The sequence below is a fragment of the Pholis gunnellus genome (assembly GCF_910591455.1).
Source record: "Pholis gunnellus genome assembly, chromosome: 17".
NCBI classification, from domain to species: domain Eukaryota; kingdom Metazoa; phylum Chordata; class Actinopteri; order Perciformes; family Pholidae; genus Pholis; species Pholis gunnellus.
In genome coordinates this window covers 13,406,928-13,434,829 of record NC_136544.1, presented here as the reverse complement: position 1 = coordinate 13,434,829, position 27,902 = coordinate 13,406,928, and the positions used below count along the sequence as shown (strand labels likewise).

At 45.0% G+C, this 27,902-nt stretch overlaps 2 protein-coding genes across 2 annotated transcripts in view; both read right to left on the bottom strand.

The window, feature by feature from the left end:
- Positions 1 to 782: 782 nt before the first annotated feature.
- On the bottom strand, positions 783 to 27,682 carry tex2 (testis expressed 2). The gene is made up of 13 exons (XM_079177386.1): positions 27,582 to 27,682; positions 26,528 to 26,592; positions 12,414 to 14,196; positions 10,533 to 10,733; positions 9,150 to 9,513; positions 8,155 to 8,447; positions 7,676 to 7,828; positions 7,434 to 7,533; positions 5,308 to 5,428; positions 4,732 to 4,848; positions 4,240 to 4,449; positions 3,331 to 3,451; positions 783 to 2,573 (listed from the first exon to the last, which is right to left on the bottom strand). The coding sequence occupies exons 3-13, from the start codon at positions 14,169 to 14,171 to the stop codon at positions 2,424 to 2,426; spliced, it is 3,588 nt and encodes a 1,195-aa protein (XP_079033512.1). The 5' UTR covers positions 14,172 to 14,196; positions 26,528 to 26,592; positions 27,582 to 27,682; the 3' UTR covers positions 783 to 2,423.
- axin2 (axin 2 (conductin, axil)) overlaps positions 27,598 to 27,902 on the bottom strand; it is a gene marked incomplete at its 3' end in the record, with an annotated part of 33,715 nt that continues 33,410 nt past the window's right edge. The window contains exon 6 of the mRNA XM_079177307.1: positions 27,598 to 27,745. Within this exon, the coding sequence (XP_079033433.1) occupies positions 27,598 to 27,745 (148 nt within the window). The remainder of the gene's footprint in view (positions 27,746 to 27,902) is intronic.

The following is a 27,902-nucleotide window of genomic DNA, read 5'->3' as shown; positions in this document are numbered from 1 at the left end:
TGTCAAAAAGCAGTCTTGTCATTTGTTTCATTCCGCTTTTCATGTTTTTGTAAATTGATTTTAGGCACCACGTTCAACCTGAGTGGCCTTTTCCTTGGCCATTCACACAGGTGATTAGTAGTGCTAGAGCATATCACGTCCTGTTATAACTGGGGTTTCTTGGCAATTTTCCCAGGTCTCTCCTTTAAAGCAGGACACAGAATCTTCAGAGAAAACGTTTAAGTGCAAAGAAATGCATAGATGTATAAAAATAAGCAAGTTGAAGGATTTGTCTAACTGCAGCTGACAACATGTTTACTCGCATTGCATTATAACTATGTATATGATATATATATAGCATGATGGGATAAGGGATTTTTAATAACCGCATGTAAGAGTGAAAAATCTAGCTATTTATTGGCCAATATTTAACGAAGAGCTGCAACAATAAGTATATTTAGCTTGCAACTATTTTGATCTATTGTTTGGCTTATTTTTTTTTTCCTGGAAAAAATTCAAAATTTTTGTCTAAGCTTCTCTAATGTGATAAATTGCTGCTTCTGTTTTGTCATTGACTTGATAACATTTTATGTAGATTTTTTCCACCAATAAAAATGTATTTAGTAAAAAATAAATCGCCAGATTGATTGGTGATGGAAATGCAGATTTGAACATAAACCCAGTATATCAATTAAAGCACGCTGATGAACACACATGGATGCCTTCTGAGAATCTGCTAAAGTCCCTCTCATGTCCTTATGTCACAATCACAAACCCACACTCTTTCCAAGCAAAAGGTTTTATTGATCCACAACGATCAGAACCGTAACATTCTGTGACATCACTGAACACAACAGCAACGTTTGATATTTTCATCACTGTGCAAATGAACAACACTGAAACCTGTGAAAACAAAGGGCATGTCTTGACAGACACAGTAATGGCACAAACACTTTCTATCCTCGACTGATGCAACAGATGTGGTGGCTCACTACGGAGGAATGTTTATTTTTAAAAGGCACTTTCTGCCTCATACACTTTGCCAACACACACATTTCAATGTAAAACATGTAAAGTAATAGTCGCCTGTAAAGCAGCCGGGCGTCTTGGCAGATTACAAAGTTGCTGTTCTAGTTTAATGTTATTCCTCTTCAATGTGTACAGTACAGAAAGAAAACAGCAAATCGATGAATAATTCAACAACAAAGAGCATTCATTAGCTGGATGTCTTCTGACAACATTAAATAATATGGCTAATATCCAGTATGTTTATTCAAATAAAACAGGAAGGGTGGGTGTGTTTCCCCAATCTTTACACACACAAAAATAGTTTTATGTGTTACTGTATTCTCAAAAGGGTTTCAGACTCCTGCCGCCCAAACTTCGGCTGCCCATCACTGGAGTGGCCGCAATAGGAACACAAGATAATCATCCGATTGCTTATTTGTCACCGTTCACCTCATACAGCAGCCTACACACGGGACTGAAAGATTGCTTTGGCAATAAAAACAGAAAATTATTACTTTTGCACAGCTCTAAATATAACATGAAGAGAAGTCTTGAAGCATGTTGAGTAGAAGCACGTCGTCAGTGAATGAACGATTCCTTGCACAGCGAGGGAGCTGCATTCCTATTTTTACATTCATCAGACCTAGGTAATGTTCAGCTGCTGTGTTTGCAGATATGTTGTAAATCGCCCCTCTAACGTCAGATTTAGCTCTAATCCCGACTACACGGTTAAAAGCACACAGGCTGTACGTTATGACGGTGTCCATAGTGGATTCAAACTGACCAAGTGTCTTCGATGGACACAGTGCCATTGATCTGTTTGCATAAAGGTGCCGGGCGACTGGCACAGGCAGCGCTGTGGATGGGTGACCAATGAGTTAATATCCCTGTGAAATGTGTGTCAATAGATGCAGGGGCTTTCAGCAAAACCATCTCCAAAGTTTTAGGAATTATTCCCTCAAAAGATTAGAAAGGTCGCTGAAAAACGTACACTCTGCAAATGTTTGGTGCGGCTGTACATCACAGGTATTATGGTTCTTCTGGTTGAATCTGATGGCTGTTTGTCGATCCACCACCACACACACACACACACACATTCGTTAAACGGTCTCGACATGCCCCATGTATTGTATTTCATCAGAGGATGAATCATAACAATTGATGTCACACAAATAAAGCTGTGTGATTGGATGACAATCTATGAGTCACAATTTTCTTCCGTTTTCCTGTTTTTTAGTTGCCACAGATGATTACGAGCTCGCCAACACTTCCGGTTTTGTGAATGCACATCACCGGTGGTGCAACAATGGGACTGGAACGTGGGTAAAAAGATTGGAGAGTTGGTCCGGCACGTTGCTGCACCCGTGGGTCTCTGAGAGGGGCGGGGACCTGTCACATTACCATGGCGATAAGATATCCACTTTGAACAGCAGTCTTCACATGTCGGAGACCTCAGACTCCTCGGGTTCTGGGTCCTTCAAGGCATCATTTGTCACAGTAACCAAGTTGGCATTTGAACGTGTGTCCATGGCAGAGTGCATTATGGGTAGCCATATATCATCCATGTTTGGCATCACGAATATTTTCTGTGGGAGGACAAGCACAGCAACAAAGCAAAGTCTTCCTCTTCAAAAAGCTGTCGGTCTAGTGAAGCGAATGGAGCAGAAACTACAAATTTACATAGTTTTGTAACTAAAAATACAAACCAAAGAAAGACATTGGCATGAGAGTAAATCTGCTTACAAGAATTGGAGAAAAACAGACCTGAAATACATCGTCCCACATGTATCCAACCCTGCACTCTTATGTCTGGGAACCAATGAGGCCGGAGTTTCGGCATTTGTTGAAAGCCAGATGTTTACACTCACTCACAAATGACAACAGTGAGCGCTGCAGCACTGTATTTTGCTGGAGGAATGGTTTAGGGGGATGGTACATAATAATAACCCCCAGAGGAGTCTGGCAGGGATAAATGTAGATGTGTGGTAGACCTGACAGGGATAGTAGCTTGCAGGTGTACCTCAGGGCAGTTATCTAGAGGCAGGCGTGTCATTACTTTGGAAATATATGAGGGGTAGGAAAGCCATTGCTTTGAAGTGCCTGTAGGTGACCAGCCATAAATTAATCCCAAAGTCCCCTTTTATTACCTAAATTCTCTCCCTTAACAGTTTAGCACATTGTCCTTGAGGGAACCTTCAGCCTCTCAGTCAGGCAGCAGAGGTTTTTAAAACCACACAGAAGTTAGTAAACGCCATGAAATATGACGTCACTTACTAACTAAATCAACGAGGAGAAGAAATGATATTCGTGACTAAGCATTTGCATCTTTTTCTCAGTGTTTACCTGGAATTCCTGGTCCAGCTTCTTCTCAATCCAGTCCGTCACATGAACCAAAGTGACCTCCCTCTCGCCGAGTTTGGGTCGTGCTTTCAGCTCTAAGTGAGGCGGACTCCGGAAACCATACCTGACAGCCAAGAGGAGACATTCATGTCTACAAATTACATCATCTCACTCAAGCTGAATAGCAGTCTGCATTCTCAGACATGCGACATGAAGGCAGGCATCTTTGGATTATTCTACTAAATTCAATACATTGAGGAAATGTGTGACATAAATGAAGATCAGGGTGATGATGTAGATCAGTGGTTCACAACCTTTTTGGCTTGTGACCCCTTAAAATGAGGCCGAGTCGATTTCTGACCCCTCGTCATAGATCATGGCCTCAGTGTGTAAATGAGTTTGGAGCCAAAGAGTGATTTTTCACATCTAGGATTAGTTAATTTGATGGATTTTTAGAAGCCAAAGGAGGTGAAAGTGTCCAGTATTCACAAGCAGAAATAGGAACAAAATGCACATATAATTTTGTGTAACAGAAATATATGTTTTCTTTCTTATTCTTTTACTCATCTGGGGATCCCTCAGACTGACTGAGTGAACCACGGCTGATGAAGAGGATCATTATGATGTTCTACTAAGATAGTAATTATAATTAAACGTATAAAGCACACAGTGTGTACTTAAGGATGTAACATTGCACATCTTTAATAAAAATACACACCTGTGTTCCTTAATTGTAAATATTAAGAACACTTGGTTTAATAGTGATTAAACATTTTATATTCTTTCATTGCGTGCATGTCTGTATTTGCCCAGCAGAGGGCGTTGAGTTACATTCTCAAACCATGATTGGCTGTAAACTAACTGACTACATCCTACAGTCTTTACTGCACTCCTCCCTGGAAGTGAACGTACCATATCCTGTCCGTGGGGGGAGGTGGGATGTTGACAGCCAGCGTCCCTCGAAACTCTTGCACCTCCACGGTGAGCAGCAGGGGCGTGTTGGACACCTCCTCCATCTTCTTCTTGATGAACTCCGTCTCGGTGGCTTTCTGGAAGTACTTCGACTTGGCTATCTTGTCCACAAAGCGCATGATCTTGCTGGGCCTGTGGCCTCCCACGTAGCTACGTGAGCAGAGGATGGGAACGGAGGAGGAGGGGAGGCAAGGAGTGAGTCAGGTTCATTATTTATTCATAACAGCATCTCTTGCTACTCAGCGCCCACGACGGAGGGGAGTGACCGGGTGCTAAGTTAAATCAGCAGCAAGCTTTCCAACGTGTGGGCCTGAGTGGGTGGGTGGACTGAAAGGGCAGAACAGTCTGCTTCAACACATCAGCGCAAATCTGTTTCGGCTCATTTTCAACTCGGATACGTGACAAGCTTGTTGTAAAGAGACATTCGCTCACCCCTCGGCTCCAGGAAGAATGGCTTTGTCACTGAGGAGTTCTGGGGGGTCCTCCTCATCCGATGAGCCGGCACTAGACGACTCCTCATCGCTGTCTGCCAGACAGTATGTCCGTGGCCTGGGCCTGTCACACACACACACACAATGACACACACACACAGGCTGTAATGGCTTTGCACAGAACTGTTAACAGTTAAAAACTAATTCCCTTTAAATGCATCCCTAGTGAATTAAATCACAGGGAATTAATCTCAAATGATTCACTCAAGAAAGGAAACTATAATCCAGAGCTATGGGCATATACTCCCAAACTCACCAGCCATTGGACAAATCCACAGTGGTATGCGTCCAGAGAGAGGATTGGTATATCAAGAGAAGGGAGGAAAAGAGGAAATTCTGAAAAAGCAGATCTGACTACTAATAAATGCAAATCTACTCAATTCATCTCCAGCTCAGAACTGTCAAAAACCTAATCCTTCAGTCATCCTATTTTGGCCTATAGTCACTGAGAATGTATTATAAGACAATGACAAAAACAAACACAAACGACCACTCCGTAAGATATTTTCAGCCTCACCCCTCTTTCCCGTGCTCCCCGAGCCCCTCGCCCTCCTTCCCCAGACGGGCCAGGTTCATCTTGGTCTCCAGCGTCATGAGGAAGGAGCCCGTGTACGAGACCTCCAGATCAAACCACAGACCTGGACAGACAGTGAGGGAAACCACACAGACATATTGTGTTTCAATATTAAAATCACTTTACATCCCCAACAATACCACAGCAGCATCAAAAGAGACCAACTCTAAATGCTATTTCTGTGAATAAACAAGAACCTCCTGCGTGGTGTCTAATTGCTGTGAGGTGCCCTGCAGAGCTGCCAGGAGGAAGTCCTGTTCTCTAGCAGACACGGGAAAGGTCAGCCCCGGGGCAGCGGTGCCTCCTTATTGGCTTACTGTATCAGGCTACTTCCTGTTTACACATTACACTTCTCAGGAGGCGACGGGAGAACGATTTAGATTCAGATCCCCCCTGCTGTTTGCTCAATGAGTCTGAACGTCAAGTACTGATAAGTGTTGTTTATTATTCCTCTGCCTCGCTCCTTCCTCCTCTTCATTTTCCCCATAAATGCTCATTGATCTGTACGAGTGTGACTCGCAGAGTGAAAGAGAAGCTAAATGACAGCATTAGGTCAGAGCACGTTGGACACTGTCTCGTTGTCTCTGTCTAGATCGAGACACACAGGAGGGAGAGTGTCTGGAGTGCCTAATTCATTTCACACTGTACCCGAACCGCAGACCAAACCATATGTGTGCTTCGACATCAAACTGTGAAATAGATTACTGTAACAGCAATAATATATATGAGACAAGATATTGCCTTGAATCTAAGTTATTGCAATTCATAGCTGATCTATTGGATGGACTGCCATACAACTACGTACAGACATCTACGATCCCAAGAGGACGCAACCTACTGACTTTGTTAAACACCTCTCTTTTCCTGCAGAAACACCGTAGTTGACATTTTTTCTCCATTTACTTCTTTACGACTGCTAGATCAGAAACAATGAGCATCACCGTTTCACAGAGCCATATCACCAAACCCTATTTAAATAAAACGAGATATTTAATTACATCAGTAAAGCCACGCTCTATACACAAGCTTGTGTGCATTTAGTTTGGTCTTGGAGCAGAGTGAAAACACTGAAAATCAAATCATGTCCTCTTAACATTAAGGAGTCAGGAAGCACTCACTCACTCTCCTTTTTATCATCATCACAAGAGAAAATAAATATCAACAGGATATGAAATTAGGAATGTTACTATCGAAGCAAATGCATCCTGTTCTGTTTGATACGGGTTTACAGCGCAGCACTTCTAGAGACGGACTAATTATGTGCCGGGATCAACTGATTATGCTTTGTGAGTATACTTCTGTGGGTGTACAGGTTCAGACAGAACACATTAATGGGCATTGCAGACTCAGCCGTGGAAATGTGGCTGACAAGAGAATGACTCATGACTGGCTGCTTCAACTGAACAGTAAAACATATTACACGTTCAGTGCTTTCATATCTTTACACGGAAGATGAAATTCGACCAAACAGTCATTGGACAAACCCTGATCCTGTGTTCTGCTCTCTGCTAAAGCACCACTAATGATTGAAACACAACTCCAACAACATCATCCCTTCTTTTCCCCTTCTTCCTCTTTTCTCATTTTCTCCCCAATCCTGCCACCTCGGTAGGAATAAATATGCCTCACATCTCTGGATTGTCTCTGGATTTCCAACCAATCCCTTTGCTAGGGTTCAAGGCAGGCGGGCAGGGTCCGTCAGTGTCTCAGTAATGGATGGGGGGGACCCAAGACGTGAAGTTTAATTACTGGAGCTTAATAGAGCGAGGCAGAGGGGCTCGGCTCCAGAGGAGATAGGGAGAGCGGGTCGGAGGAAAGGAGGAACGTCTTAACCCAGAGAGAAGAGGAGCAAAGCTAAGGGAAGATGGAGGAAGGGTAGGAGAGGGAGGTGAAGCAGATGGATGAATTGAGGGGGGAAGAAAAAACGAGAGCATGTCTCACAATTCTGTCGCAAAGGAAAGAGGGAGGACTGATAAACGGCCTGGGTTATGATAAAGGATGGAGGATGGCAGGCAAATAAGAAAATCTGAGACCACCGCTGCGTGGAAAACACAACATTTTCTTCCTACCTTGGTGGTCCACAGAGGGTTTGGAGGCATGGAGGATCTTAGGGATGGAAAAGCCCATGTCGAGCTCTGTCAAAGTCAGCTCGTTCATAACATATGGCAGCTGAAACACGGAAGACAGTTAAAAAAAAAACATTTTGACTTCACAGCTAAGACAAAAAACAGACATGAAACACAATCATAAGAGACACAAAATGTTTTCTGACAGTACATGTATGTTTGTGCACGCTAGCACCAGTACCCACCCTGATCTTACTGAGCTTCATCTGGATCTTTTTGGAGACTACATTGGCCCAGTATTTCTCTCCCAGGAAGTCCCAGAACATCCTTCCCACAAAAGCGTTGACCCAGGCCTCAGGCTCCACATGCTCCACAGGCTCCTCGGAGGTCCTGCGTACCTGAAGGGCCCACATACAGGTATGTACTGTATAGCTTTAACCTTTGTGACATAAAGTTAAGCTCAACGGTTCTGGTCAAGTAAAATAACAGTCTATATGAAGCCTGGGGTTGATGCAGGCTCATCAACTTCCATGGCTGGATTAGCCTGTTGGTGGGCCACATGACACAGGCTTGCCCCTTATGACCTCCCCCGGTACAAATTCACAATATTAACTCAAATAATTAAGCTCATCTATGACCAAGTGACATGACCAGGAGTCCCAAAAGACTAGTTCGCCTGGTTGTTGCCTATTTCTTTCCAGCCTTGTGTTGGTCGGTCTCCTACCTTTTTTGTAGCTTTGGGGCTGCTCTCGGGGCTTGGGGGACCAGGGCTGTCAGTGGCAGTTGGGCTTCTCTGTGTGGCCTGGGGGTTGATATATTTGGCCATGTAGACGTTATAGTCCAACAGCATCTTCTGCTTCATCCCTCCAGCAGAGCCACAGGAGGGAGCAGAGGAGGTCTCTCTGTGGCGAGACTGAGACAGCTCCTCCAGGCTTCCCCGGCTGCTGCTCCTGCTGTCAGCCTCCAGGCCTCCGCCAGATTGGGTGCTGCTACTGCGGCTGTGGGAGGACAAGAAGGCTAAAAGTGGAGGGGGGGGGCAGGATGTGATGAGTAAGGGGAGGTTAATGCGATACAATTATGCATCAACAACATTTTCAGTGATACAAATCAATGCATCACATTCCACATACATAATGCATGCTCAAGTCCTTGGATAGTGTGCGTCAATTCTTTTCCCCCCATTCATTTCTGCAACACTCTGAATCAGCGTGCTTTACAACAGATGACGCCACATCTTCTCTCTGACTCATATTAGCACTGAAATAGTCATTTTCAACATAATTGCTATGTATATCCACAAAACAGGCTTGATATTTAAATCATCTTTCCAGTATTCCTGTTCACCCTGCACTGCCCCTTTTATCACTAGACCCGGTTTCCCTTTGAATTGGGCCTTATCCTTACAGGCTTATATCCCACACAGTGGAGACCAACGGTGTAATATGCTGCTTCTCTGTGCATGTAATCCTGCTGACCCATTCACACTCATCTGTCCGCTAGTTGAGGGGATTGTCAGTCCCTAAGCCGGGGGCTTATGCACAGATCTGATGGCTGTGCAGTTACATACTCAAGAGAATGTCTGTTCCGTACTGTTGGAAGTGTCGGTGCAAATGCAGTGTGTGGAAAGGGTGCTGGAGACAGATAAACTCACATACTGTGCATGGCTGTTTGCGTCTCGGTGTGTGTGTGATACTGCACATAGCTCAGTGTCAAACTCACCACTCTTGCAGATGCCAGGCAGACTTCCACCTCTCCCCTCGGACTTCGTTCGGGACGCCAGGAGAAATCTCCGGAACCACTCTTCCTTTTCCCGACCCGTCCTCCCAAACAAGTAGATTGTCAGATCCCCCCCTCCAGAGGTTGGCCTTTTGGGTTCCTCTGCCGATCCCGATACCTCAACTTTCTCGCATTTGTCCGTTCGTTCCAGCTTCTCACACAGGCCCGTTAATTTCTCCTCGCCAGCTTCGGGCTTCTCTCCCTGAGCCTTAGACATGAAGTCCTCCTGCTTGGCCAGCTCAATGCAAATGGGGTACTTTTTGTTCCAAACTCTCTTCCTAGCCAGGCTTTGGGGCACCAGGTTGATCTATGGGGGGGGGGGGGCATATAGATTGAGGTCACACAATCAGACGCATGAATGTTTGGACCGCGGAGGAGTAACGAAGAGACGCCATATACAGCTCTGGTAGCGCTAGCGACTTGTCAATCACAAGGTAGCCCCACCCTAAAGCATACCCCGCTTTATCGTCTATTTTACTGTAAATGGGACCATAATTTACTAAATGAACATCATTCTGTATTGAAGAAGACTTGAAACTATGCGATGGAGAACATAAACGCGTGTTGACAATGTTTACTGAGGTAATAAATCAAGTGAGAAGTAGCATAAGTAGGGTCATTCAGGAGACGGCCCCTTATTAGAAAGAATGCAAGTTTAAGGCACTTCAGCATTGGCTTCACTTTTCCAGAGCCGGAGGCCGCCTGGGTGGAGCCATGTGGTTTTAGAGTATGGGGGAGGTATCGTGGCTCACAATGGTTTAATCAATAAGACCTTGACTCTAAGCAGAAAAATGCATGTTTGGGGAAAACTATTAACAGAAATCCAGCTTCTATAAATGCAGGTAACATTCAAGACTAAACATCCACAATAATGATGCAGAAATGACACGTTGGGGAGCCATTCAGTTCCGAGAGAAGCGTTGCTGCATGATGAGGACAGCCATAATGACTCCTTTGCTCCACGATATAAGGAACGTCTTTTTACTGCCCTGCCTTCAGAATTACAAAACCATCGAGTCAGCACACTACTACACAAGACAGGAAGTTGTGTGTACAGGGTCAGTGACCTGTGATATTCACGCTATGTTTACACACAACTGTGTGACACTGAAAATGAGTAGTTTTGTCACTGAACTTGACCTATTAGCAAACACGCACTCAGGCAAAGGCAAATATGAGGGGACGTGTGCTTGCTGTCACTATTCGTTAGGCTTACCGTCAAATATATTTCTCCCCTCACACACACACACACACACACACAAACACTGACACACCAGCTTCTCTCTTGCATTTGTCATTAGCCACGTACACCCACAACCAGCGCACCTTGCTGTCCGTCAGGTCATATATCTTCTGGCTGATGTAGGTGACGTCAGGTTTTGACTCGTTGTGTGTGGCCCGGCGGGAGATGTTCCGGTGGGGCTTGGACAGACGCAGGACGGAGCCCTCTAGACGGACGTAAACGGAGTGGGTCAGGGTGGCGTGGTACATCTCCGGGTCGTAACTGTGGATCTCATTCATCCAGCCCTGAGAGATCGAAGGTGGTGGGTGAGAGGGGAGGAGTGTTAATTGACAGTGACTCACAGCAAATATACACACATCAGACTCCCAGCCAAACACAGATGGTTCTGCGGTACGCGTCCTCTCAGTAGTTGAGCTTCCATGTGGCTTCTGGGGAATTGATATTGTATAATGTTTACCCATGCACTCAAGTTTTATGTTTGAACTTTCCTCTGCCAAATGTTTATTGTGCATATGTTGTCTGAGGGATGACAGAAGAAAGCATCCTTTAACCTGCCTATGAGGATTCAAAGTCATTCCGCTCAAAATGATATCTTGAAAAAGAAAGCGAGAGGCAGGCAACTGCCCACTAGTGAATAAAGGCTGAATGATACTGGATGTTTTTCAGCTGATATGGATTACATGAGAGTTTTTAAAGAAAAACCTTTAAGTTGATCCTCGGAGGAAGAGAAAGATGCTGTTGGCCTGCACTCGTGTGCTCTGGGGTCCATCGTTCAAATGTGTGTATCATGTTCTGCACAACCGCAGAGCTCCTCTTATGGAACAGCTGTGCCCTCTGGCTATAAAGCTCTCCTGTGCAACAGCTCGTTACCCACTAACACACAACTACATAACTCTTACATAACTCCCTCAAACTACTTAACATTTCTCTTTGAGCAGAGTTTCTGCAGCACTGAGTGAGGTTAACTGAGAACAGAGGGCAAATGCGGTGGCTGTTCTCATTCAAATGTTTGGTTTCAAAGCCGAACTGTCGCCATCACTGGAGAAAAAGTGTACTAAAACCCCGATATGTTGCTGCTGGTCCTCGTGAGGCTGCATAGACTTTAATTCTCATCCAGCCGCCCACCTTATCAGTCCCGAAGGAGGCTCTGTGAGCAAAGCCAATTTAATTGAAACAACAGGGGAAATTTCAACGCTCAGCTAGAGCGAAAGTGAATGTAGTGTAAAGATACAAAACAAAAGCTCATTGGGACATCCTACAACGAGCTTATGCTTGATAGTAAACCAACACAGAAGTTTTGCATTCTGTGCTCTGTATGGTATTCTCACTTAAGGCACGGCAAGATATAATGCAGTGCCATAGGCAAATATCACACACACGCTATCAACTATGTGTAAAATCTGTAAAGACTAATGCTGCATTCACATGGAATCAGGCAGACGGACAACGTCATCTGGACGGCAAGGGAAAACCAACACACACTCATTACAACATGTTGCTATGGTTATGTTGTATTGTTCACAAATAATAATTATTTTATTTTATGTCATTATTCTTATACTTTGGACAGCAATGCCATCTATCGTTGCCATTGCCCGGTATTCTCTGGCGGCCTCAACTCATTTTACTTTCTTGCTCTTGTCCAATAAATTGATATGCTGCGTGTGGATAACCTTTTCATGTGACTGCAGCATAAATCTAATATAGGTTATCTTGACTCTTGGCCGTGTAGAACAAGGTGTTTTATGCAAATTTTCCGTAAAATCTGTTACTCTCCTGTAAGTATGCGCAAAGAATGCATCTTTAAATGTGCAATTAATTATGTCGCAGCGGAGCAAGACCTTGATAGTAGTCCTGGAGCCCAGTGAATCAAGGACACCTGCTACAAAAGCCAAGGTCTTTGAGGAGTTTACATTTTGAAGTCGTATAGCAGCAGGTCCAAACTAGGCCGGGCTTTATCTCACCTTGAAGGTTCCCGGTTCTTTGATATCCAGCTGGGACACATTCCAGGGCTTTATCCTCCGCCTCCCTCTTCTCCTCGCTGACGAGGAGCGTCGAGGAGAGGACAGCCAGAGGACCAGCAAGGCCAACATGAACCCAGCTACTATCCCATGCACCACCGCACATACATATGGTGGCACTGGAAGGACTATATACCAGTAGACCAACTGTGTCAGGAAGATGAGGCCGGTCACTGGCACAGACTCCAACTCCTCCTCCTCCTCCTCCTCCTCCTCCTCCTCCTCGTTCTCCTCCTCTTCCTCTGAGTCAAGTTCACTACACAGCCCAGTGCTACCAGTATGGGGCTGCCGGGACGTGGGACGGTCCCCATCTGGTGTTTCTGTATCGGTACATAACTCAAAGTCTTCACTGTAAAGTTCACAGAAGTCCTCGTCTTCCTGTCGAGCTACCAGGGCCGACATAGAGCAGCGGCCCAGAGTGAGGGAAGGGGATTTGGGGAAAGTGAACGAGGAGGCCTGGGTGAGGGTTGGGGCCGGTGCCAGTGACGGAAAGGAGAAGAAGACTGAGTCAGGGCCCTTCCCCGTGGGGGTTTCTTCATCTTCTGCCACTTCCTCCTCCTTGATGCTATAGTTGTTGTTACCTTCCGTGTGTCCGTTTACCGCTGACACTCCGCTGAGCTCTGACGCACTCGAGGACAGCGATTTGGCCCGATGAGTAGCAACGGATCCCACGCCAGACTCATCCCCCATGATCTTACTAAAAAGCTGCAGGGGGTCTGACATCACCTCGGACAGCCGTCGCTTGGTATCCTCTATCCTGGCCTCCACCTCTTGGACCTTGAAGAAAGACCTGCCATCCGGGGACGTGATGGGGGAACAGGGCGCTGTTTTGGAGTCTCCGCCGGCTTGTGTGACAACGACGGGGCTGGAGCATAAGCGGGGCTGGGAGAACTGTTTAAAGAGCTGCATGTTGCGAGGTGGAGGCCGCTGGGACGGCTGCACTTGCTGTTGCTGATGAAGATAGTGGTGAAGAGGCCCTTCCTGATGTTCAGCCTTCGACGTGTCCGTGGAAAGAGACTTAACAAAAGATTTCATTAAGTGACGGTGGCGTGCGTGCGATGGCGTAACAGTGGCGGGAGCAGGGGCGGTTTCTCGAGACTCGACGTCATTGGACAAGGACCTGACCAGGCTGAGGAAAGGCTTGGAGGAGGACATCGCTGCAGACTTGCAAGGGGAGGAGGAGCTGGAGCTCGTGGATGGGGGGTTGGCTGAGGGTCGTTCAGAGGGCCAGGAGGAGCTGGCAGGAGGGGTGGAGCTCAGGTGGGGCTGCGTGGAGCTGGGGATAATAGTCATGGCTGGAGAGGGTGTGTGTGGGTCAGACGGCTGCACAGACAAGGTGGTGGATGAAACAGGGATCACAGCAGCTCCAGAGGAGGTCTCGCCGCCCGCAGATTCAAACAGCAGCTCCTCTTTTGCCTCCAAGCCCGTGGCGACGGACTGGTCATCAGCCCCTGAAGCTGCTAGACCTTGAAGCCCCCCGGCGCCATCGAGCTCAGATTCAGCCCCAGCTGATCCAGGAGGCACGCCGTAGAGCTCCTCTTCCTCGTCGTCTTCCTCTTTCCCCAGAGCAGAGAAGTGGATGGTGATGGTGTCACGAGAGAGGGAGCGCTGCACCTGCAGCTTGGGTCCGGGGGCGTGACGAGGGGGAGGAGTGTCAGCATGCTGGCCACTTCCCCTGCCGCTGCTGCCCTGACTGCTCATCACCACCCTGCACAAGGCTCACAGCCTGCGAGAGACACAAAGAGAGAGTACACCGTTAATAACCACAGGAACATTGGTGTGAAACATCGGCGCAAGCCAGGAAGTTGACAAATTGCAGTGCAAATCAGCAATTTGATTAAATAACTTCAGAGATTACACGATCTACACACGCACACACACATATACGGTACATAGGACAGAAGAGAACAGCCCTGCAGCTCTCTATTCATCCTAATGTGAGTAGACTGGACAGGTATGTCCATGCTCTCCGATCCATTAGCCCTCATTATGCAAGGCTTTAGCTGACAGACAGAGTTGCTCTCAGGCCTGGCCTCTCTCTGTCTTACCAGCAGCCTACTCACTCACTAACCCCCGCTATAGCAACATGATTAATGGGTTACTTCAGAACACATGAGCCTTGAGGAGACAGGCCTTCAGCATCTTTAGCTGTATTTAACTCCCCCCCCCCCCTCCACGGGAGGCAGACTGCAGCTGGCTGTATGCTGTGAGATGGTGAAGACGAGACAGGAGAAAACAAAAAGGAAGGCCGCTTCTCTGACGAGCGAATGCAAAAACATCCTTATTATTCAACTTAAGACTACATAAAGTTGATTATTTTGTCCACATGGTGGCAGTGCAACAAGCCGAAAAACACAACATTGACAGCGACATATTGTCACCTTAGAAAGTTGATGTGGCTAATATGTTAAGCAACTTCTTTCCCCCATCCAGCAGATACAGAGCAACGTTAACATTCATTTGGAGTCATGTTTCTGGCCACCTGGATAATTGATGTCCAATACTTTGATGCTATGAATGTAGCTGTTAGCGTACCTCCGTTCCATTGAGTGCTGCTGCTGGATATGGTGATAAATGAGAGCTGTGAGATCGAACCAAAACAGTAAAGTTGTGATCCATAAATCCAAAACAACGAGCTGAAAGATACTAAAATGCTCTCTATAATTGGGGGGAACTGATTCTCGGTGGTAACGTCCTTCACATTATACATAATCATTGAACTCTTTCTTCATATAAAAATATAAATTAGTGCAGCTTTAAACTGAAATTTAAAATGATGAACCTCAAAATGCACTGCTTTCAATCAACAACAAAAAAAGGTATTTCTATTCATTTATATTAATAGCTATACTATTGTTGTGATACTGCTCATTTAATTTCTTGTGTTTGTCATTTAGTCCTTAAATTGAATATTTTACTGAGGCTATAACTGTCATGTATTGCATTATTTCTGTGCATTACGGGCTCGTAAAAAGCATAAACATATACATAAATATAACAAACCCTCCTTCCCCCACCCACATATAACAATATGCAGGACATAATCACACAACAAAGCAGCAGTTAGGCTCTAGTGATCACAGGAACAAGGCGTCTATTGTTGGGTCCCAACTAAGCGGAACCACAGTCATTCATCATGCAGTGATTTCAATGAATGAGGCCTCAAGTTGTTATTGAGTTATTGTGCCCGTTTGTTCCTCCACATCGCATTGAGTCCATCATCCCTGGTTAGCATTATCAAACAGGCAGGGCTAAACAATCACACACAGTAAGACACACACACAGTCACTCTGCACGGCTGATAGAAATGTCCTGTAATGAAAGGGGGAGAGAAACTACAGAGCAGTTAGCTTGTGTGATTGTCTGCATTTCTGAGAAAGCCCCAATGTCCCTCGGGGCTCTCTCCGGTTGGCACCGCATCTCCAGAGATTGTATTTGCTGGGATGGAATAACAGAGCATTTGACTTTCCCAGCCAGCCTTTCAGTTGGCTGTGCTACAGTGGGTTCTGTGTCCGTGTGTTGCTTCTGCCACGGCCGTGCTCGGGGGGCCACGGCGGATCGAATGAAAACAAGGAAAGAGAGAGACGGAAAAGAGAGAGCCACAAAAAAGGAAGAAAGATGGAGAGCCATGGGGGGTCTGTAGAGGCTGCAGACGACCTTTCAGAGACAAGCTTGTATTTGAAGTGGGATTCACTTAAAGAACGCAGAGACAGAGAGAGAAAATGGGGAGGATGACACAGGCGAGAGAGAGAGAGAGAGAGAGAGAGAGAGAGAGAGTGGTGGAAGAGGGGAGAGGAGGGAGGAGACAAATGAGTGGGGAGACAGAGCCGGGGAGATGGAAGTCGCTGCTGATCGTCATAGAAGCTTGAAGGACGGATTAAAGCATTGTGGAGGTCGACAGGGTGAGCAGAGAAGGATGGTTCCACGTTTTCCTGGCGACAGGTTTTAGGAGCGTGCAGCCGAAAGACACCGAACCATGCAAATGCCGTACCACTGATGAATAAACCTCAGATTCTAAAAGTGTCATGTTAGGCACTGTTGTGTTCTGTTTGTGTCCTTAATGTCCACATGCATGCACAACTGAAAAGGTAAGACAATGATTTTGGCACAACTGCCAAATATTTACTCCAGTTTCTTAAATACAACATTGTGGTGCCTTTCTTTCATAATTCATAGCAACTGAAGGATAATCTTAAATAAGGTGCTGGAAGTAACAAAAATCTCGAACTGATAGAATAGATATCCGCACATAGACTGTATTTAAGCTTTCGGTCTAAAGGATCTTCATCAGAACATTTTTATAGACAACACGATAATCAGTTAAACAAGAAAGTAATCGCCAGATTAATCGATAGTGAAAATAGTTGTTAGTTGAAGTCCCACGTTGATTATAAAAAATGTTGAAATTGTCTTAGCTCTCTACATTACGCTACATTGGGATGTAAAGATAACTTTTCAGTAGATTCCTACTTCTTCTATGTTATTTCCTTGTACATTTCGATACAGTTAAAGCTACTTTGGAGAAGTTTTGTGTTGATTTGGGCCCGCAGTGGACAAAAGCGGTAGCGGAAGCCGAGGGAGCTGCGAGGCGAAGCTTCAACTGCAGGTCGAAGGTGGCAACAAAGCCGGATCAGGGTCTGTCAGCAGTGGGCTGATTGCTGCCGGTGGACCCGCTGGAGTCTAAAGTAAATAGTTTGATCTGATTTCATCGGCCCCGATGACAAGCATTAAGAGTATAGAACTAGCTAATCCTCTCGCTGATGGTCTCGTTTGCTTATGTGGGTCATATAGAGGCATTAGAATTCATTTGAAACTGTTTTATAACCATTTAAAAGTTACTTGTATACAACTTCAAAGACATTTTTTTTACATTAATTTGAATGAATGTGGCTCATATACAGCCTAACAAATCGTAGGCTATATGAGAGCTAAAACATAGATGACATATTGGAAACACGTCTAGTTTCAGGTTGAATAAAATGCAACCTGCACAATGTTTGCCGACACGCCCACAGTTTTAGTTCCGTCCTGTCATCGGTGCACCACTGCCATTAAAAAGCTCTGTGTTTGTTTTAGCCGCTTCTGGATGAGCATGAGGAGAGGAGTCTGGCAATGAGACGCATCCAATTAATCAAGGCAAGCAGGGCCACTCTAATCAGCTAAGGCCAGCCCCCCCCCGGGAGGGAAGAGAGGAGGGGGGGGGTAAAAGCAGCAGTGTATAAGAATGATATAAGAGGGGGAACAGACAGAGAAAGAATAGGGATGCAAAGTAAACACAGGGGACCGGAGAGAAAAGCAGAAAATATAATAGAATTTCTTTTGTAATATTTGATATCTGAAAATAGATACATTTCCTTATCCACAATCTGTAATCCCTTCCTGCTTGAACTTGAAATACATTGACACCATTTTAATTTACATGCGTCTTCATAACTGGGCACAGAAGGGGAAAAACGATGAGGACGAGTGGTGAAGAGGAGGGAGGTACAGAGTGGCTGCTGAGAGAGAGATGGAGATGTATTTATGGTCAACAGTGTGTGCCGCCTTCAGCATAATGAGTCTCTTTGCTCTCAGCTGAATGAACCACTGAAAAACCACCAATTTACTCCATTTTTGAAGAGCCAAGAAGCGCGCTTAATTGATTTAACACCTCCAGCTGCTCAAAAAGCAGCATTTCTTTATTTTCCGCTTCTTTTATTCCTGCTAGCTGATACACTGTGTGTGACAGATGCTGCATTAAATTTCATATGTGCCTTCTTATCAGTCTCTCTTTCAGGGAGGGTTTCCCTCTCCTCTCTCTGCATTTGATGGATGGGTAGATACTTCTGGACTGTCACACACCCTGAGAGAGGTGAGAGAGTTAGAACCCAGTTAGCTTAGCACGGAGACTAGAAAGAAGAGGAAACAGCCAGACCGGTTCAGAACCCTGAACTAAGTTTTTATGAGGCATCAGAATGAAGAATGGGAAAACTGTGTGTCCTGACACTCAGTATGCCGAAGTGTGCAACAAGCATTTTGTCCAAATTTCAGTTTAAGGCCGACTCTTTCTGTAAGTTAAGCTAAAGCATGCGGGTTAGGGTTAAGTATGCGGAAGTGCCAAAATGTTCATCAACAGGCCACTTAAGGTTGGCTCCAAAAGTGGGTCCATCTCTGTATAGACCCCCATGTTAAAATGCCCAACTTTACAGCAGAAATTAACATTTTTACAGCCTGGAGCAAAAAAAATAGTTGGTCTCGAAAAATAATATTCCCGTTCATAACGACTGTACAGGTGTGCATTTGAATACAACTCCCGTGTTTAAATTATATAAATGAAATCTGATGTTTTTAGCATTATGTTTGTTTGTTTCAGTCCATTGCATATTGTGGCGCCAATCGTTTTCCCCTGCGGTGGGTGTGGTTTTCAGAGTATGACACGTTGCGTGTTACGTCTCTATAATCAATAGGTCATGCTCAATACCTGCATAAGAGGTCATGTCTATTGATTATGAATAAATTGTAACATTGGTATGTGAGACTTTGCTTCCTTCTGTATGAATCACAGATAGAACTCATTGAATTAATAGAGAGAGGGAGGTGAAAGAGAAAGAGACTAAATGAACATTATAATAATAAAAACGTCCATTAAAAAGAGTCCTACAGCAATTTAGCATTGAACTCCTAACATCGTCTGACTCGGGATGTCAAAATAAAAGAAGAAAAACGATGCAGAAGCAGCAAATTTCTCTTTGTTATTCTTCCATGTCTAAGTCTGGTGCCTCCATTACCAACAATAAAACAGGTTGGTTTGAAGTCTTGGGTGTGTTATGGCAGTGGATAATGTAGCCTCAAGCTGAGATGACTCAAGCTGAGATGACTCAAGCTGAGATGACTCAAGTGCCACCGGTTGAGTCATATTTATCAGACATCACGCAGCTTCCTCTGGAGCCACAAAAGGCTTCATACAACCGTTTCCTCTCCCACATATGAGGTAGTAATCCCCAACACCTTTTAGCACAAAATGGCCGCAATATCTCTGTTATGGGGTTTAATGTAAGTCATGGATCAATACCAATGACTCAACAGTTACTTCAGCAGGTGCTGAGCTTTTAGGCTTTTAAAAACCCACTTTTCAAGCCTCTGATGGAAATAACACATCCACATCTTTGCAATGACGAGGACGATGTGGGCTGCAGATTATTTGCATTACGATATATTTTGTGGGTGTTGCTGTTGGATTCCTGCTTACTGTGTTTGTTCAATTGAGAACTTCCCCATTATGTCCAATTCAGGCCACCGTAATCTGTGCCAGACCCAAACTACTAAATGATTCTCTTTAAGTAACAGGGTGCTGATGCGATTGGACGCGTCAGCGGGTGTCGAGGACAGACCGACGTGACCTCTGCTGAAGGATGTTGAGTTAGCGTGCCAAGTTTCCACAGAAGGAAGATCAAACAGAAAAAGTAAAATGAGGAAAAAAAGAAATGAAGGCCGGCGTCAGAAGCATACTGAGCAGATGACCGTGTGGAAAAATGGGGGCAGGAGGAAAATGGAGAGCGAGTCGAGTAAGAAACAAGTCGGCGAGGCATTAAAAGGGGTGGGTGACACCGGGGTGATAGATCGGGTGAGACAGAGAGACTCAAGATGAACACAGGATGCACACACACAGAGAGAGAGCGAGAGAGAGGCTGATGGAGCAGTCGATTGTCACTAACAGCCTAGAGACACACACGTGCACTCTAACAAGCACACACACAGAAATTAGCTCCTTAGTCACATGAGATGTGCAGTTGCCTGGATGCAAACAAAAGTGACACAAAAGGGAGGGGGGGGAGGGGGGGAGCCAGGTAATAAGCAGAGAGCACCTAAAGCAGGTAGAGAGAGAGATAAATAGAAAAAGACACAAAGGCTGAGGAGGGTCCTTTGTCACACAACAGGTTAACACAACACAGGCCTTTTTTTCACGCTCCACTGCTCTCTCCAGGGAACACTGGTCCCTGTCATCACCAGCACCCTGGTTATACCACGTACATATGCAGTATTGCACACTTATATTTGTAAATGTATCGTATGCTTATGAAGGAATGCAGGGGGGGGGGGGGGGGGACTATAAGAGTTTTACAATGAGACAAGACAGGCACTTGAGCAAGAAGAGCTAAACATGGATTTCAGGGTTCACTGCCACATAATCTAAGGCCGCACTACATCTCTTTAACTTACCACAGAAGTCAAAGAAACTCACACCTGACTGACCGCGAACAAGTTAACACAAGCAGCCGTTCTTAAAATAGCTCAGCGAGGCTGTCGAGGGGTTCGTCCCGCGACACCTGGCCGGCCACTTAATAAAGCTGGATGGAGGAATAAAGGGATGTGCATGGAGGAAAGGACAGAGCCTCAGGAGAGATCACTGACTTTTCAGGAAAAGATGTAAAGTGACGCAAGCATAACGTTTTGAGCAGGACTGCTCTTCCCACAGCAGACACACAAGCCAGAGCACAGTGAGGTTTGACCAAACTGAAAGTAGGATGACAATGGCAATACGCAAGAATAGGGCTGCAACTAGTGGTTACTTTCATTATGATTTAAAGTGACAATTGCTTTTCTATTGATCAATTAAATCTATAAAATGTCAGAAAAATAGGGGAAAGTGATCACAGTTTCCCTGAGCTTGGTTTACCGGACCAACAGTCCAAAAAAATAAAATATATTAATTTAACTGAAAAAGAAGACGTTTGACACTTGAGAAACTGGAGCCAGTAAGCTGTTGCCACTTCACGTTCTTTTTGATTAAAATGGATTTTCGGTTTGTAAAATCATTGCCACTAAATGTTTTACTAATTGCCAATTGACTTATCTTATCAGCTCCACTCAATAGAATTGAATATCAATACAAAACAAAAGCAACTTTTCCTTGATCTCTATTATTAAATGCTGTTTGCCTTGGATACAGAATGAATCATATAAAATGCAATAAAACATTCAAATTATAATTTGCATACATGTATATATATATATATGTACTGAACAACACTGACACCATTACTGTGTGACGTGTCAATAAGCCTGTTAGAACAATAGATTTGCGTAACAGCAACAGACCTCAAACCTCCAAATGCACACCTGAACACACGCACTGTGCACACACAGAGCGCTGCTCCAGGGTCTGAGCACATCGACTTGACAGCACCGTGCGCAGCATCAGAGGAAACACTGAGCGGAGGTTTTGACGGCGAGCACCGCTGCTCTGAATCTCGTGACGAAAAGGAGAATTTAAAAAAACAACAACAACAACAATAAAACAACAGTCGGGGAGATAAAGAGCACTCACGCAGCTCCGCTGGATCAAACCGGTTTTCTCCACGTCTCCGTCTCTAACCCAGAATCCACCGTCAACTCGCCAAACATCAAACCTTGCCATGCAGATCATCTGGTGGTTGCCATGCCAACAGTGAAGCTTTCATCTTGTTCCGCACTTATCCCCGCGTCCTTTTGTTTGTCGAGGCAGCTCCTCCTCACTGTACAACCCTGGTCTCCTCGGAGTGTGTGGAGTGTTTGTTCAAATCTTCAGTGAACGGTTCTCAGTGTGTGTGTGTGTGTGTGTGTGTGTGTGTGTGTGTGTGTGTGTGTGTGTGTGTGTGTGTGTGTGTGTGTGTAGGATGCGTAGGCGCTAAACCAAAGCACCAAAGAGAATGGAAGAAGCTTAGATCTACCTTTTTGAGGCGAGAGAAAGACAAGAGAGAAAGTGTGTCTGTTCATCCTTTAGCTGTGCTCACAGACAAAAAGAGCACTTGATCAATTAATAACCTCTAATTATGGCTGATCAATACACTTTCTCCTGACATCTTCAGCTGTTGATTCTCCTTCTCTGTGAGACATAAACGCACTTGTTTTCTTACGAGCTGCTGAATCGCCCAAGCGTCACACAGGTTTAACGCTCTGCTACGATAATTAGCGGATTTGCATCGAATATCGATGTCTGGTGCCGACTAACCCCATTTGACACTTAAGGGATCAAAAGGTGGAGGAACGCGCAGCCCTGACTGAACACACACAAACACACGGGCATCCAAATATATTAAGGAATTTATAATCTGTGTAAAAGCTACTTGACAGCCCGCAAACCGCCGGAGGGTTTGGTGTTAGTCATAATCCAGACTTTTGCATGATGAATGGAGTGACGGAGGGAGGCGTGGGGGGGCAGAGAGTGTATGGACATTAGAAATGTTGTTTTGCTTTCATCCAGTATGAACAACAGGAGTAAGCGGGCCGGGTTTCTTTCAGTGGGGCTGTTTTTTCAGAATTGAGAGAGTGCAGGGAATACTGTGCAGTAATCGAGAGCCATCGTAGACAGACTGTGAAATTGAGGATGGAGAGATAATAGCCTGAGGCTAATCAGGGAAGAAAGTAAAAGAATCTTGTGAAATTAGTATTCATGGATCGCTGTGTGAAGTTGTTGCAAGCTCTCATGGTGTTAACACAAAAGAAACCTGTTAAATGATAAGTACATTTATGCTCGTGCACCGTATTTACCTCCTGCTATATTTCTAGAAGCAGCACTGACATCCAGAGCGAATTCATTAGAAGATTCGAGGCCGCTGAAAGCAGCTCAAAATATCTTATCCATTAATTCCCCCCCCCCTGTTTTTGACAGTGATGTGCCACACAATAGATGCATCAGCACAGACACTGAGCAGAATTAGCGTATGAGTTACATGAAATGACAAAGGGTGTATTTCTAACAGCGCGCTCTGCGTGTGGAAACCTGTAATCTTTGCTGTATCGAACTTTCTGCGTCTGTGATCTCAAAAAGGCAGCGGCGCTGGTGGTAAGTAAGAGACGGATCCTTTCCTCCATCTTAAGAAGAACAACCATGAAACAAGTTGTCAGATAGCATCTGAGGGTCATTCGAGATAAGGCTGCACATGCAGAATCTCACGGAAACCAAACTTAAATGGATGCAACAGTAACGTGTTAGCGTACACTTTAGCTGTCAATAAACGTATATAACTAGGAGCCGGTGACACTTCCCTTACCTCAAGTGTCATATACTTCTGTGAATGAGAAATACATAACCTCATAATCATATCTGGTGAAAACAGGCTGATAGAGACAGTATTGTTCACACAACAATGTGTCCGTCCAACACTTTCTGACTAACCGGTCTGTGGCACTCAGCTGCAAGCCCATTGGTTCCTACTGAAGGTGTAAATCTTTAAAACAATTATCTAGTTCTGGAAATCCCAAGTTTCATCACGGTACAATATTAAATAGACTCTTGGCAACGCTATGATGTCACATAGTCGGCCACGAAACGATTTCATTGGATTCACTTCAGGGGCCTGCAATCCCAATCATACATTTATATAAACTCACACAAAGCTACTAAAATGTGATTTGACAATCATATCAGAGGGCTCTGAAAGAAGAAGCTTGCCATGGGAAATTTGAAAGTAAAGGCGTATCTTAACGTTGTTTATATGTATCAATGTGTTCATTTTGCACAGATGATATTGGATCGTTGAGCATTGAATTGATATATCTTTCAACATCAATGTAGCATTACACCCCAACTCTCTACTGTGTAGTTAACCGTTTTTGACAATGGAGCTCTACGGCATTTCAGAATAAGATACATCAGGCTTTGGCTACACAGACATAACAATAACAACAACATTGTCAGTATGACTAATTGTTGGTTTTGGTTTGGCACGGGTGAAGTGCACCTCTGGCTTGCACAGTGTGTGCATTACAAGTGTGTATTCAGTGTGTAGGCTTCCTCCCTTCTCTGTAATGTTAACTTCCTGTTTGGTAAGACAGCCGCAATAAGAGGAAAGCACCACCCATTACTCTCTCTCTCTCTATCTCCCTTTAGAGAAAGCACAGACAGATGTATCTTCAACAGAAACACTTATTTTTCCAGCTTTCTCAGCTGTTGAGTCGACAATGTGCTTTCGTCAGTGTGCCTTTATTGAACTCATATCCGGGTCAATAGCTGGTCAGCGAGTGCTCACGCACGTCACAGTGACGAGCGCCAGTGGCTTTTTTAATTTTAGCGCTGAGCGTGTGGATATGGAGCATGAACATAACATGTGAATGCATTCGTGCATGTGCGTGTGTGTGTGTGTGTCCTTTCTCGTCAAAATTGTGCTGTGTGTGTCAGTTATCTCTCACACAAATCCATAAGCAAAGTCACGCTTGTTGCAGCATCAGTATCGCAGAACTCAGACCACACTGACAATCTATGGCCAACAGTATGTGGACACCAGTAAGTGCTCTGGGTATCGACCGATACCGAGCATCGATCCAATACCAGTGTTTAATTAATAAGCTGCATGCCTCGCTGTGTGGAAGTGACTGGGTGTAACAAATACAAACAGATGTAAATGTACTGAATTGTTATATAATAAAATAATGGTATCCGATACCAGATCGGCCCATTGTCAAAGATACCCGATCGGGCTTTTTGAGTCAGTATCAGACTGATATCCGTAAAGGTGCATCTCTAGCTCTGGTGTCTGGCTTGCAGGTGGTCCAACTCGACCCAAAGGTGTTGGATGGGCTCTGTGCAGGTCAGTCAAGTTGTTCCACACCACAACCACCATTTCTTTCTGAATCGCGCTTTGTGCATTGAGGCATTGTCATGTTGAAACAGGATTGGCCTTCCCAAAACTAAGTTCGGAGCGCAGTGTTCCATTTGCTAAAATATCACATGTCATATGTTGTACCATTACAATTGAATTGGGACTGAGGACAAACCAAACCATGAAAAACTGACCCAGACCAAAGGTATATCAAAAGATGTGTCGTCATACTTTTGGCCCGAGAGTACCTGCAGCTCAGTCAGAGCAGTTAAAACACATCAAGTCAAAGCTGGTGGTGCTACGTCTCTTATTAAAGACTTTGCTAAAGGCTGGCTCTGCCCTTCGTCTTATCGTGTAATAATCTGCTTTCAACCTCAGAACAAAACTCCTGTCTGGGGAGCCAGATGTCTGCAACAGTATGACAAATCATTAATTTCTATGTTGATAAGGAGAAGTTGAGGTCTAACAAGAATTAGCTGGAACACGCAATATTCTCTCAACTTCACGTCTCAAAACAACAACACATATATCCCATTCTTTAGTCTAATTCATCCTCCAGGGACCTCTAAGAGTTCACATATACATTGTTTTATCTGGCTCAGTTTTGTATCATCATTGACAGTAGCAGTAGAAGCTAGATTCTTTTTAATTGTCCAACCAAAAATCCCAGCCCGGTGCTGCCAACTCTTTTCCAATGAAGGTCGCTATTAGCACTGAGCTCCAAAAGTCACTAAATCTATTGAGAAAGTCGCCAAGTCGGCAACACTGACAGCCCGTCTACCTTCAGGCCTCCTTCTGAAAGCCACTCCCACAAAATGATCAGTATGAACATAAACAAACAACGCTATTGTTAGTACTCACAGCTCTTAGGCTAGCAGCTTATGCAATGAATGCACGGGCAGAGTGTGCACAGGTAGGCAGGCAGGTAGGGCTCTTATCCAATCACATCGACTTCTTCAGCTTTACACACACACACACACACACACACACACACACACACACACACACACACACACACACACACACACACACACACACACGTGTTCTTTGTTCATATTTGAACCACAAACAAAAGCTTATTCAGGTGGTTCAGCTGCCACTGTTTGCTTTTACCCTCACAGCAATTTGTGTAATTAGGCCTAAGAAAGAGTATTCCCTTTCAACTTAGTGATGCACACCCCCTTCAGCCACCAACACACCTCAGTGTGGGAAACGTCAAGAGTCATAAAAGCAGAATTAAAAAATGTAAACAGACGCACGTCTTTGCATTCAGACAGAGTCCCGTGCATGTATTACATATGTGGATGAGGTTTGGGGTTGAGTAAGAGAGGTCCAGATGAAGGAGAGAATTAGGGTGAGATAAGAAAGTGAGGCAAGGAGCTGCTGTTCAAGGCCTTGGATCAATTCCAACACTATACTACCACCTCCCACCCACACACACACACACACACACACACACACAAACACACGGTCAAAGCAGGAGAGGAGAAGTCTCACCTTGAGATTTTAGAGGCATTCAATCTCCTCTTGCAGCACAACCTGCAGTCATGTTGCTAACATGCCTAGAGAAACAGAGAGACACACATATGTTTAATGGTTAACGCACAACTGTTGTCATCTACTCTCAAAACCAGCCACAGTTGTTTCCCTGTGAATTAACAACAGATGTTAGCTAATGTTGTGAACGTGTGTCTTGCATGAAACAGCCACGACATCAGATTTAAATGGGACATACGAGTGGTATAGGCGATAAGAGGAAAAAAACAAGGTCAGTGTCAAGCAAAACTCCTGCGATTATTTCCACATAATGTAGTAGAACATATTTAATCACACATCTGTATTAAGAGCCACATTACTACTCCTTCAGAAACCAGTTCAGACGAGGATGCTGAGCAGGAAAGTCCCTTTAAACTATCCGACAGGCATAAGGAACATTGTCCAGGCCTATGGTGGTCTATCCCTGGAATAAAGAGGGAGATTTGGTGTGATTAGGTGACACACAGATAAAAGTCTGGGGTGATCGATGACGTCCCGTGTGGCTGTGATGCTGTGGCCTGCTACTGGAAAGGGGGACCAAGAGGAGAGGGATGAGTAGCTCATGTAGACCTGCAGTTCACAGCAGGGTACCATAAAGAGCCACAGATCCATCTGCCGCCTGCCTACACAGTGCATTAAAACCACAGGAGTCCACACAGCTGTGACAGACAACATTATCCAAACACGGAGGATGTTACATCTGAAACAGACACAGAAAATGTGCTTTAATACGGAAGCACACACCACAGTACACCGGGTAGACTGTAGCATCCTGACAGCTTCATTTCGTGTGGTGGCTGCTCATGCTTTTCTATTATCAACACTAAGAATCCACAAATGTTTAAAGCTACGGCTCCCGTGGCTCCATCCTGCCTCTTTGTCCTCCTCAGAGACTGCGCTGATTTACGGCTGTCACTGTAATACACCCATGGACTGAACAGCTGATGCTCAAAACAAACCGGGGTGGGGGGGGGAGAGAGACACACAAAAAGGCAAAACGCACCTTTAATCTTACCGTAGTTATCGCATCTTCACGGGCAGGCCACTGGTCCGCTCTGCATCCAGGCTTTGAAATCTGCGTAATGCGATGAGGATCCCTGCGTGGAGCGCGTTTTGTGTGCGGCGCCGGGAGCCTGCGGAGGGACGGAGCGCGGCGGGCTGCCGATGGGGCTGGCTGGCCTGTGCACCCAGCGAGAGTCAGACAGACACTGATCAAACCCGATCCCCCCGCGCGGCTGCTTTTTTTTTTTTTTTTTTTTACGCCACAAATGCACGAGCTCTGGGCGTGTATTATTTTGGTGAATGGGGGATAGTCATTGCCACACCCCCCTTCTCT

Bases quoted from the DNA above. Each gene is read 5' to 3' on its own strand.
- tex2 (XM_079177386.1), bottom strand. From the start codon at position 14,171: ATGAGCAGTCAGGGCAGCAGCGGCAGGGGAAGTGGCCAGCATGCTGAC. The intron at 10,734-12,413 runs GTGAGATAAAGC...TCGATCTCTCAG, and splicing joins AAGAACCGGGAACCTTCAAG to GGCTGGATGAATGAGATCCA. The intron at 4,849-5,307 runs GTGAGGCTGAAA...TGACAGGCCCAG, and splicing joins GGGGAGCACGGGAAAGAGGG to GCCACGGACATACTGTCTGG.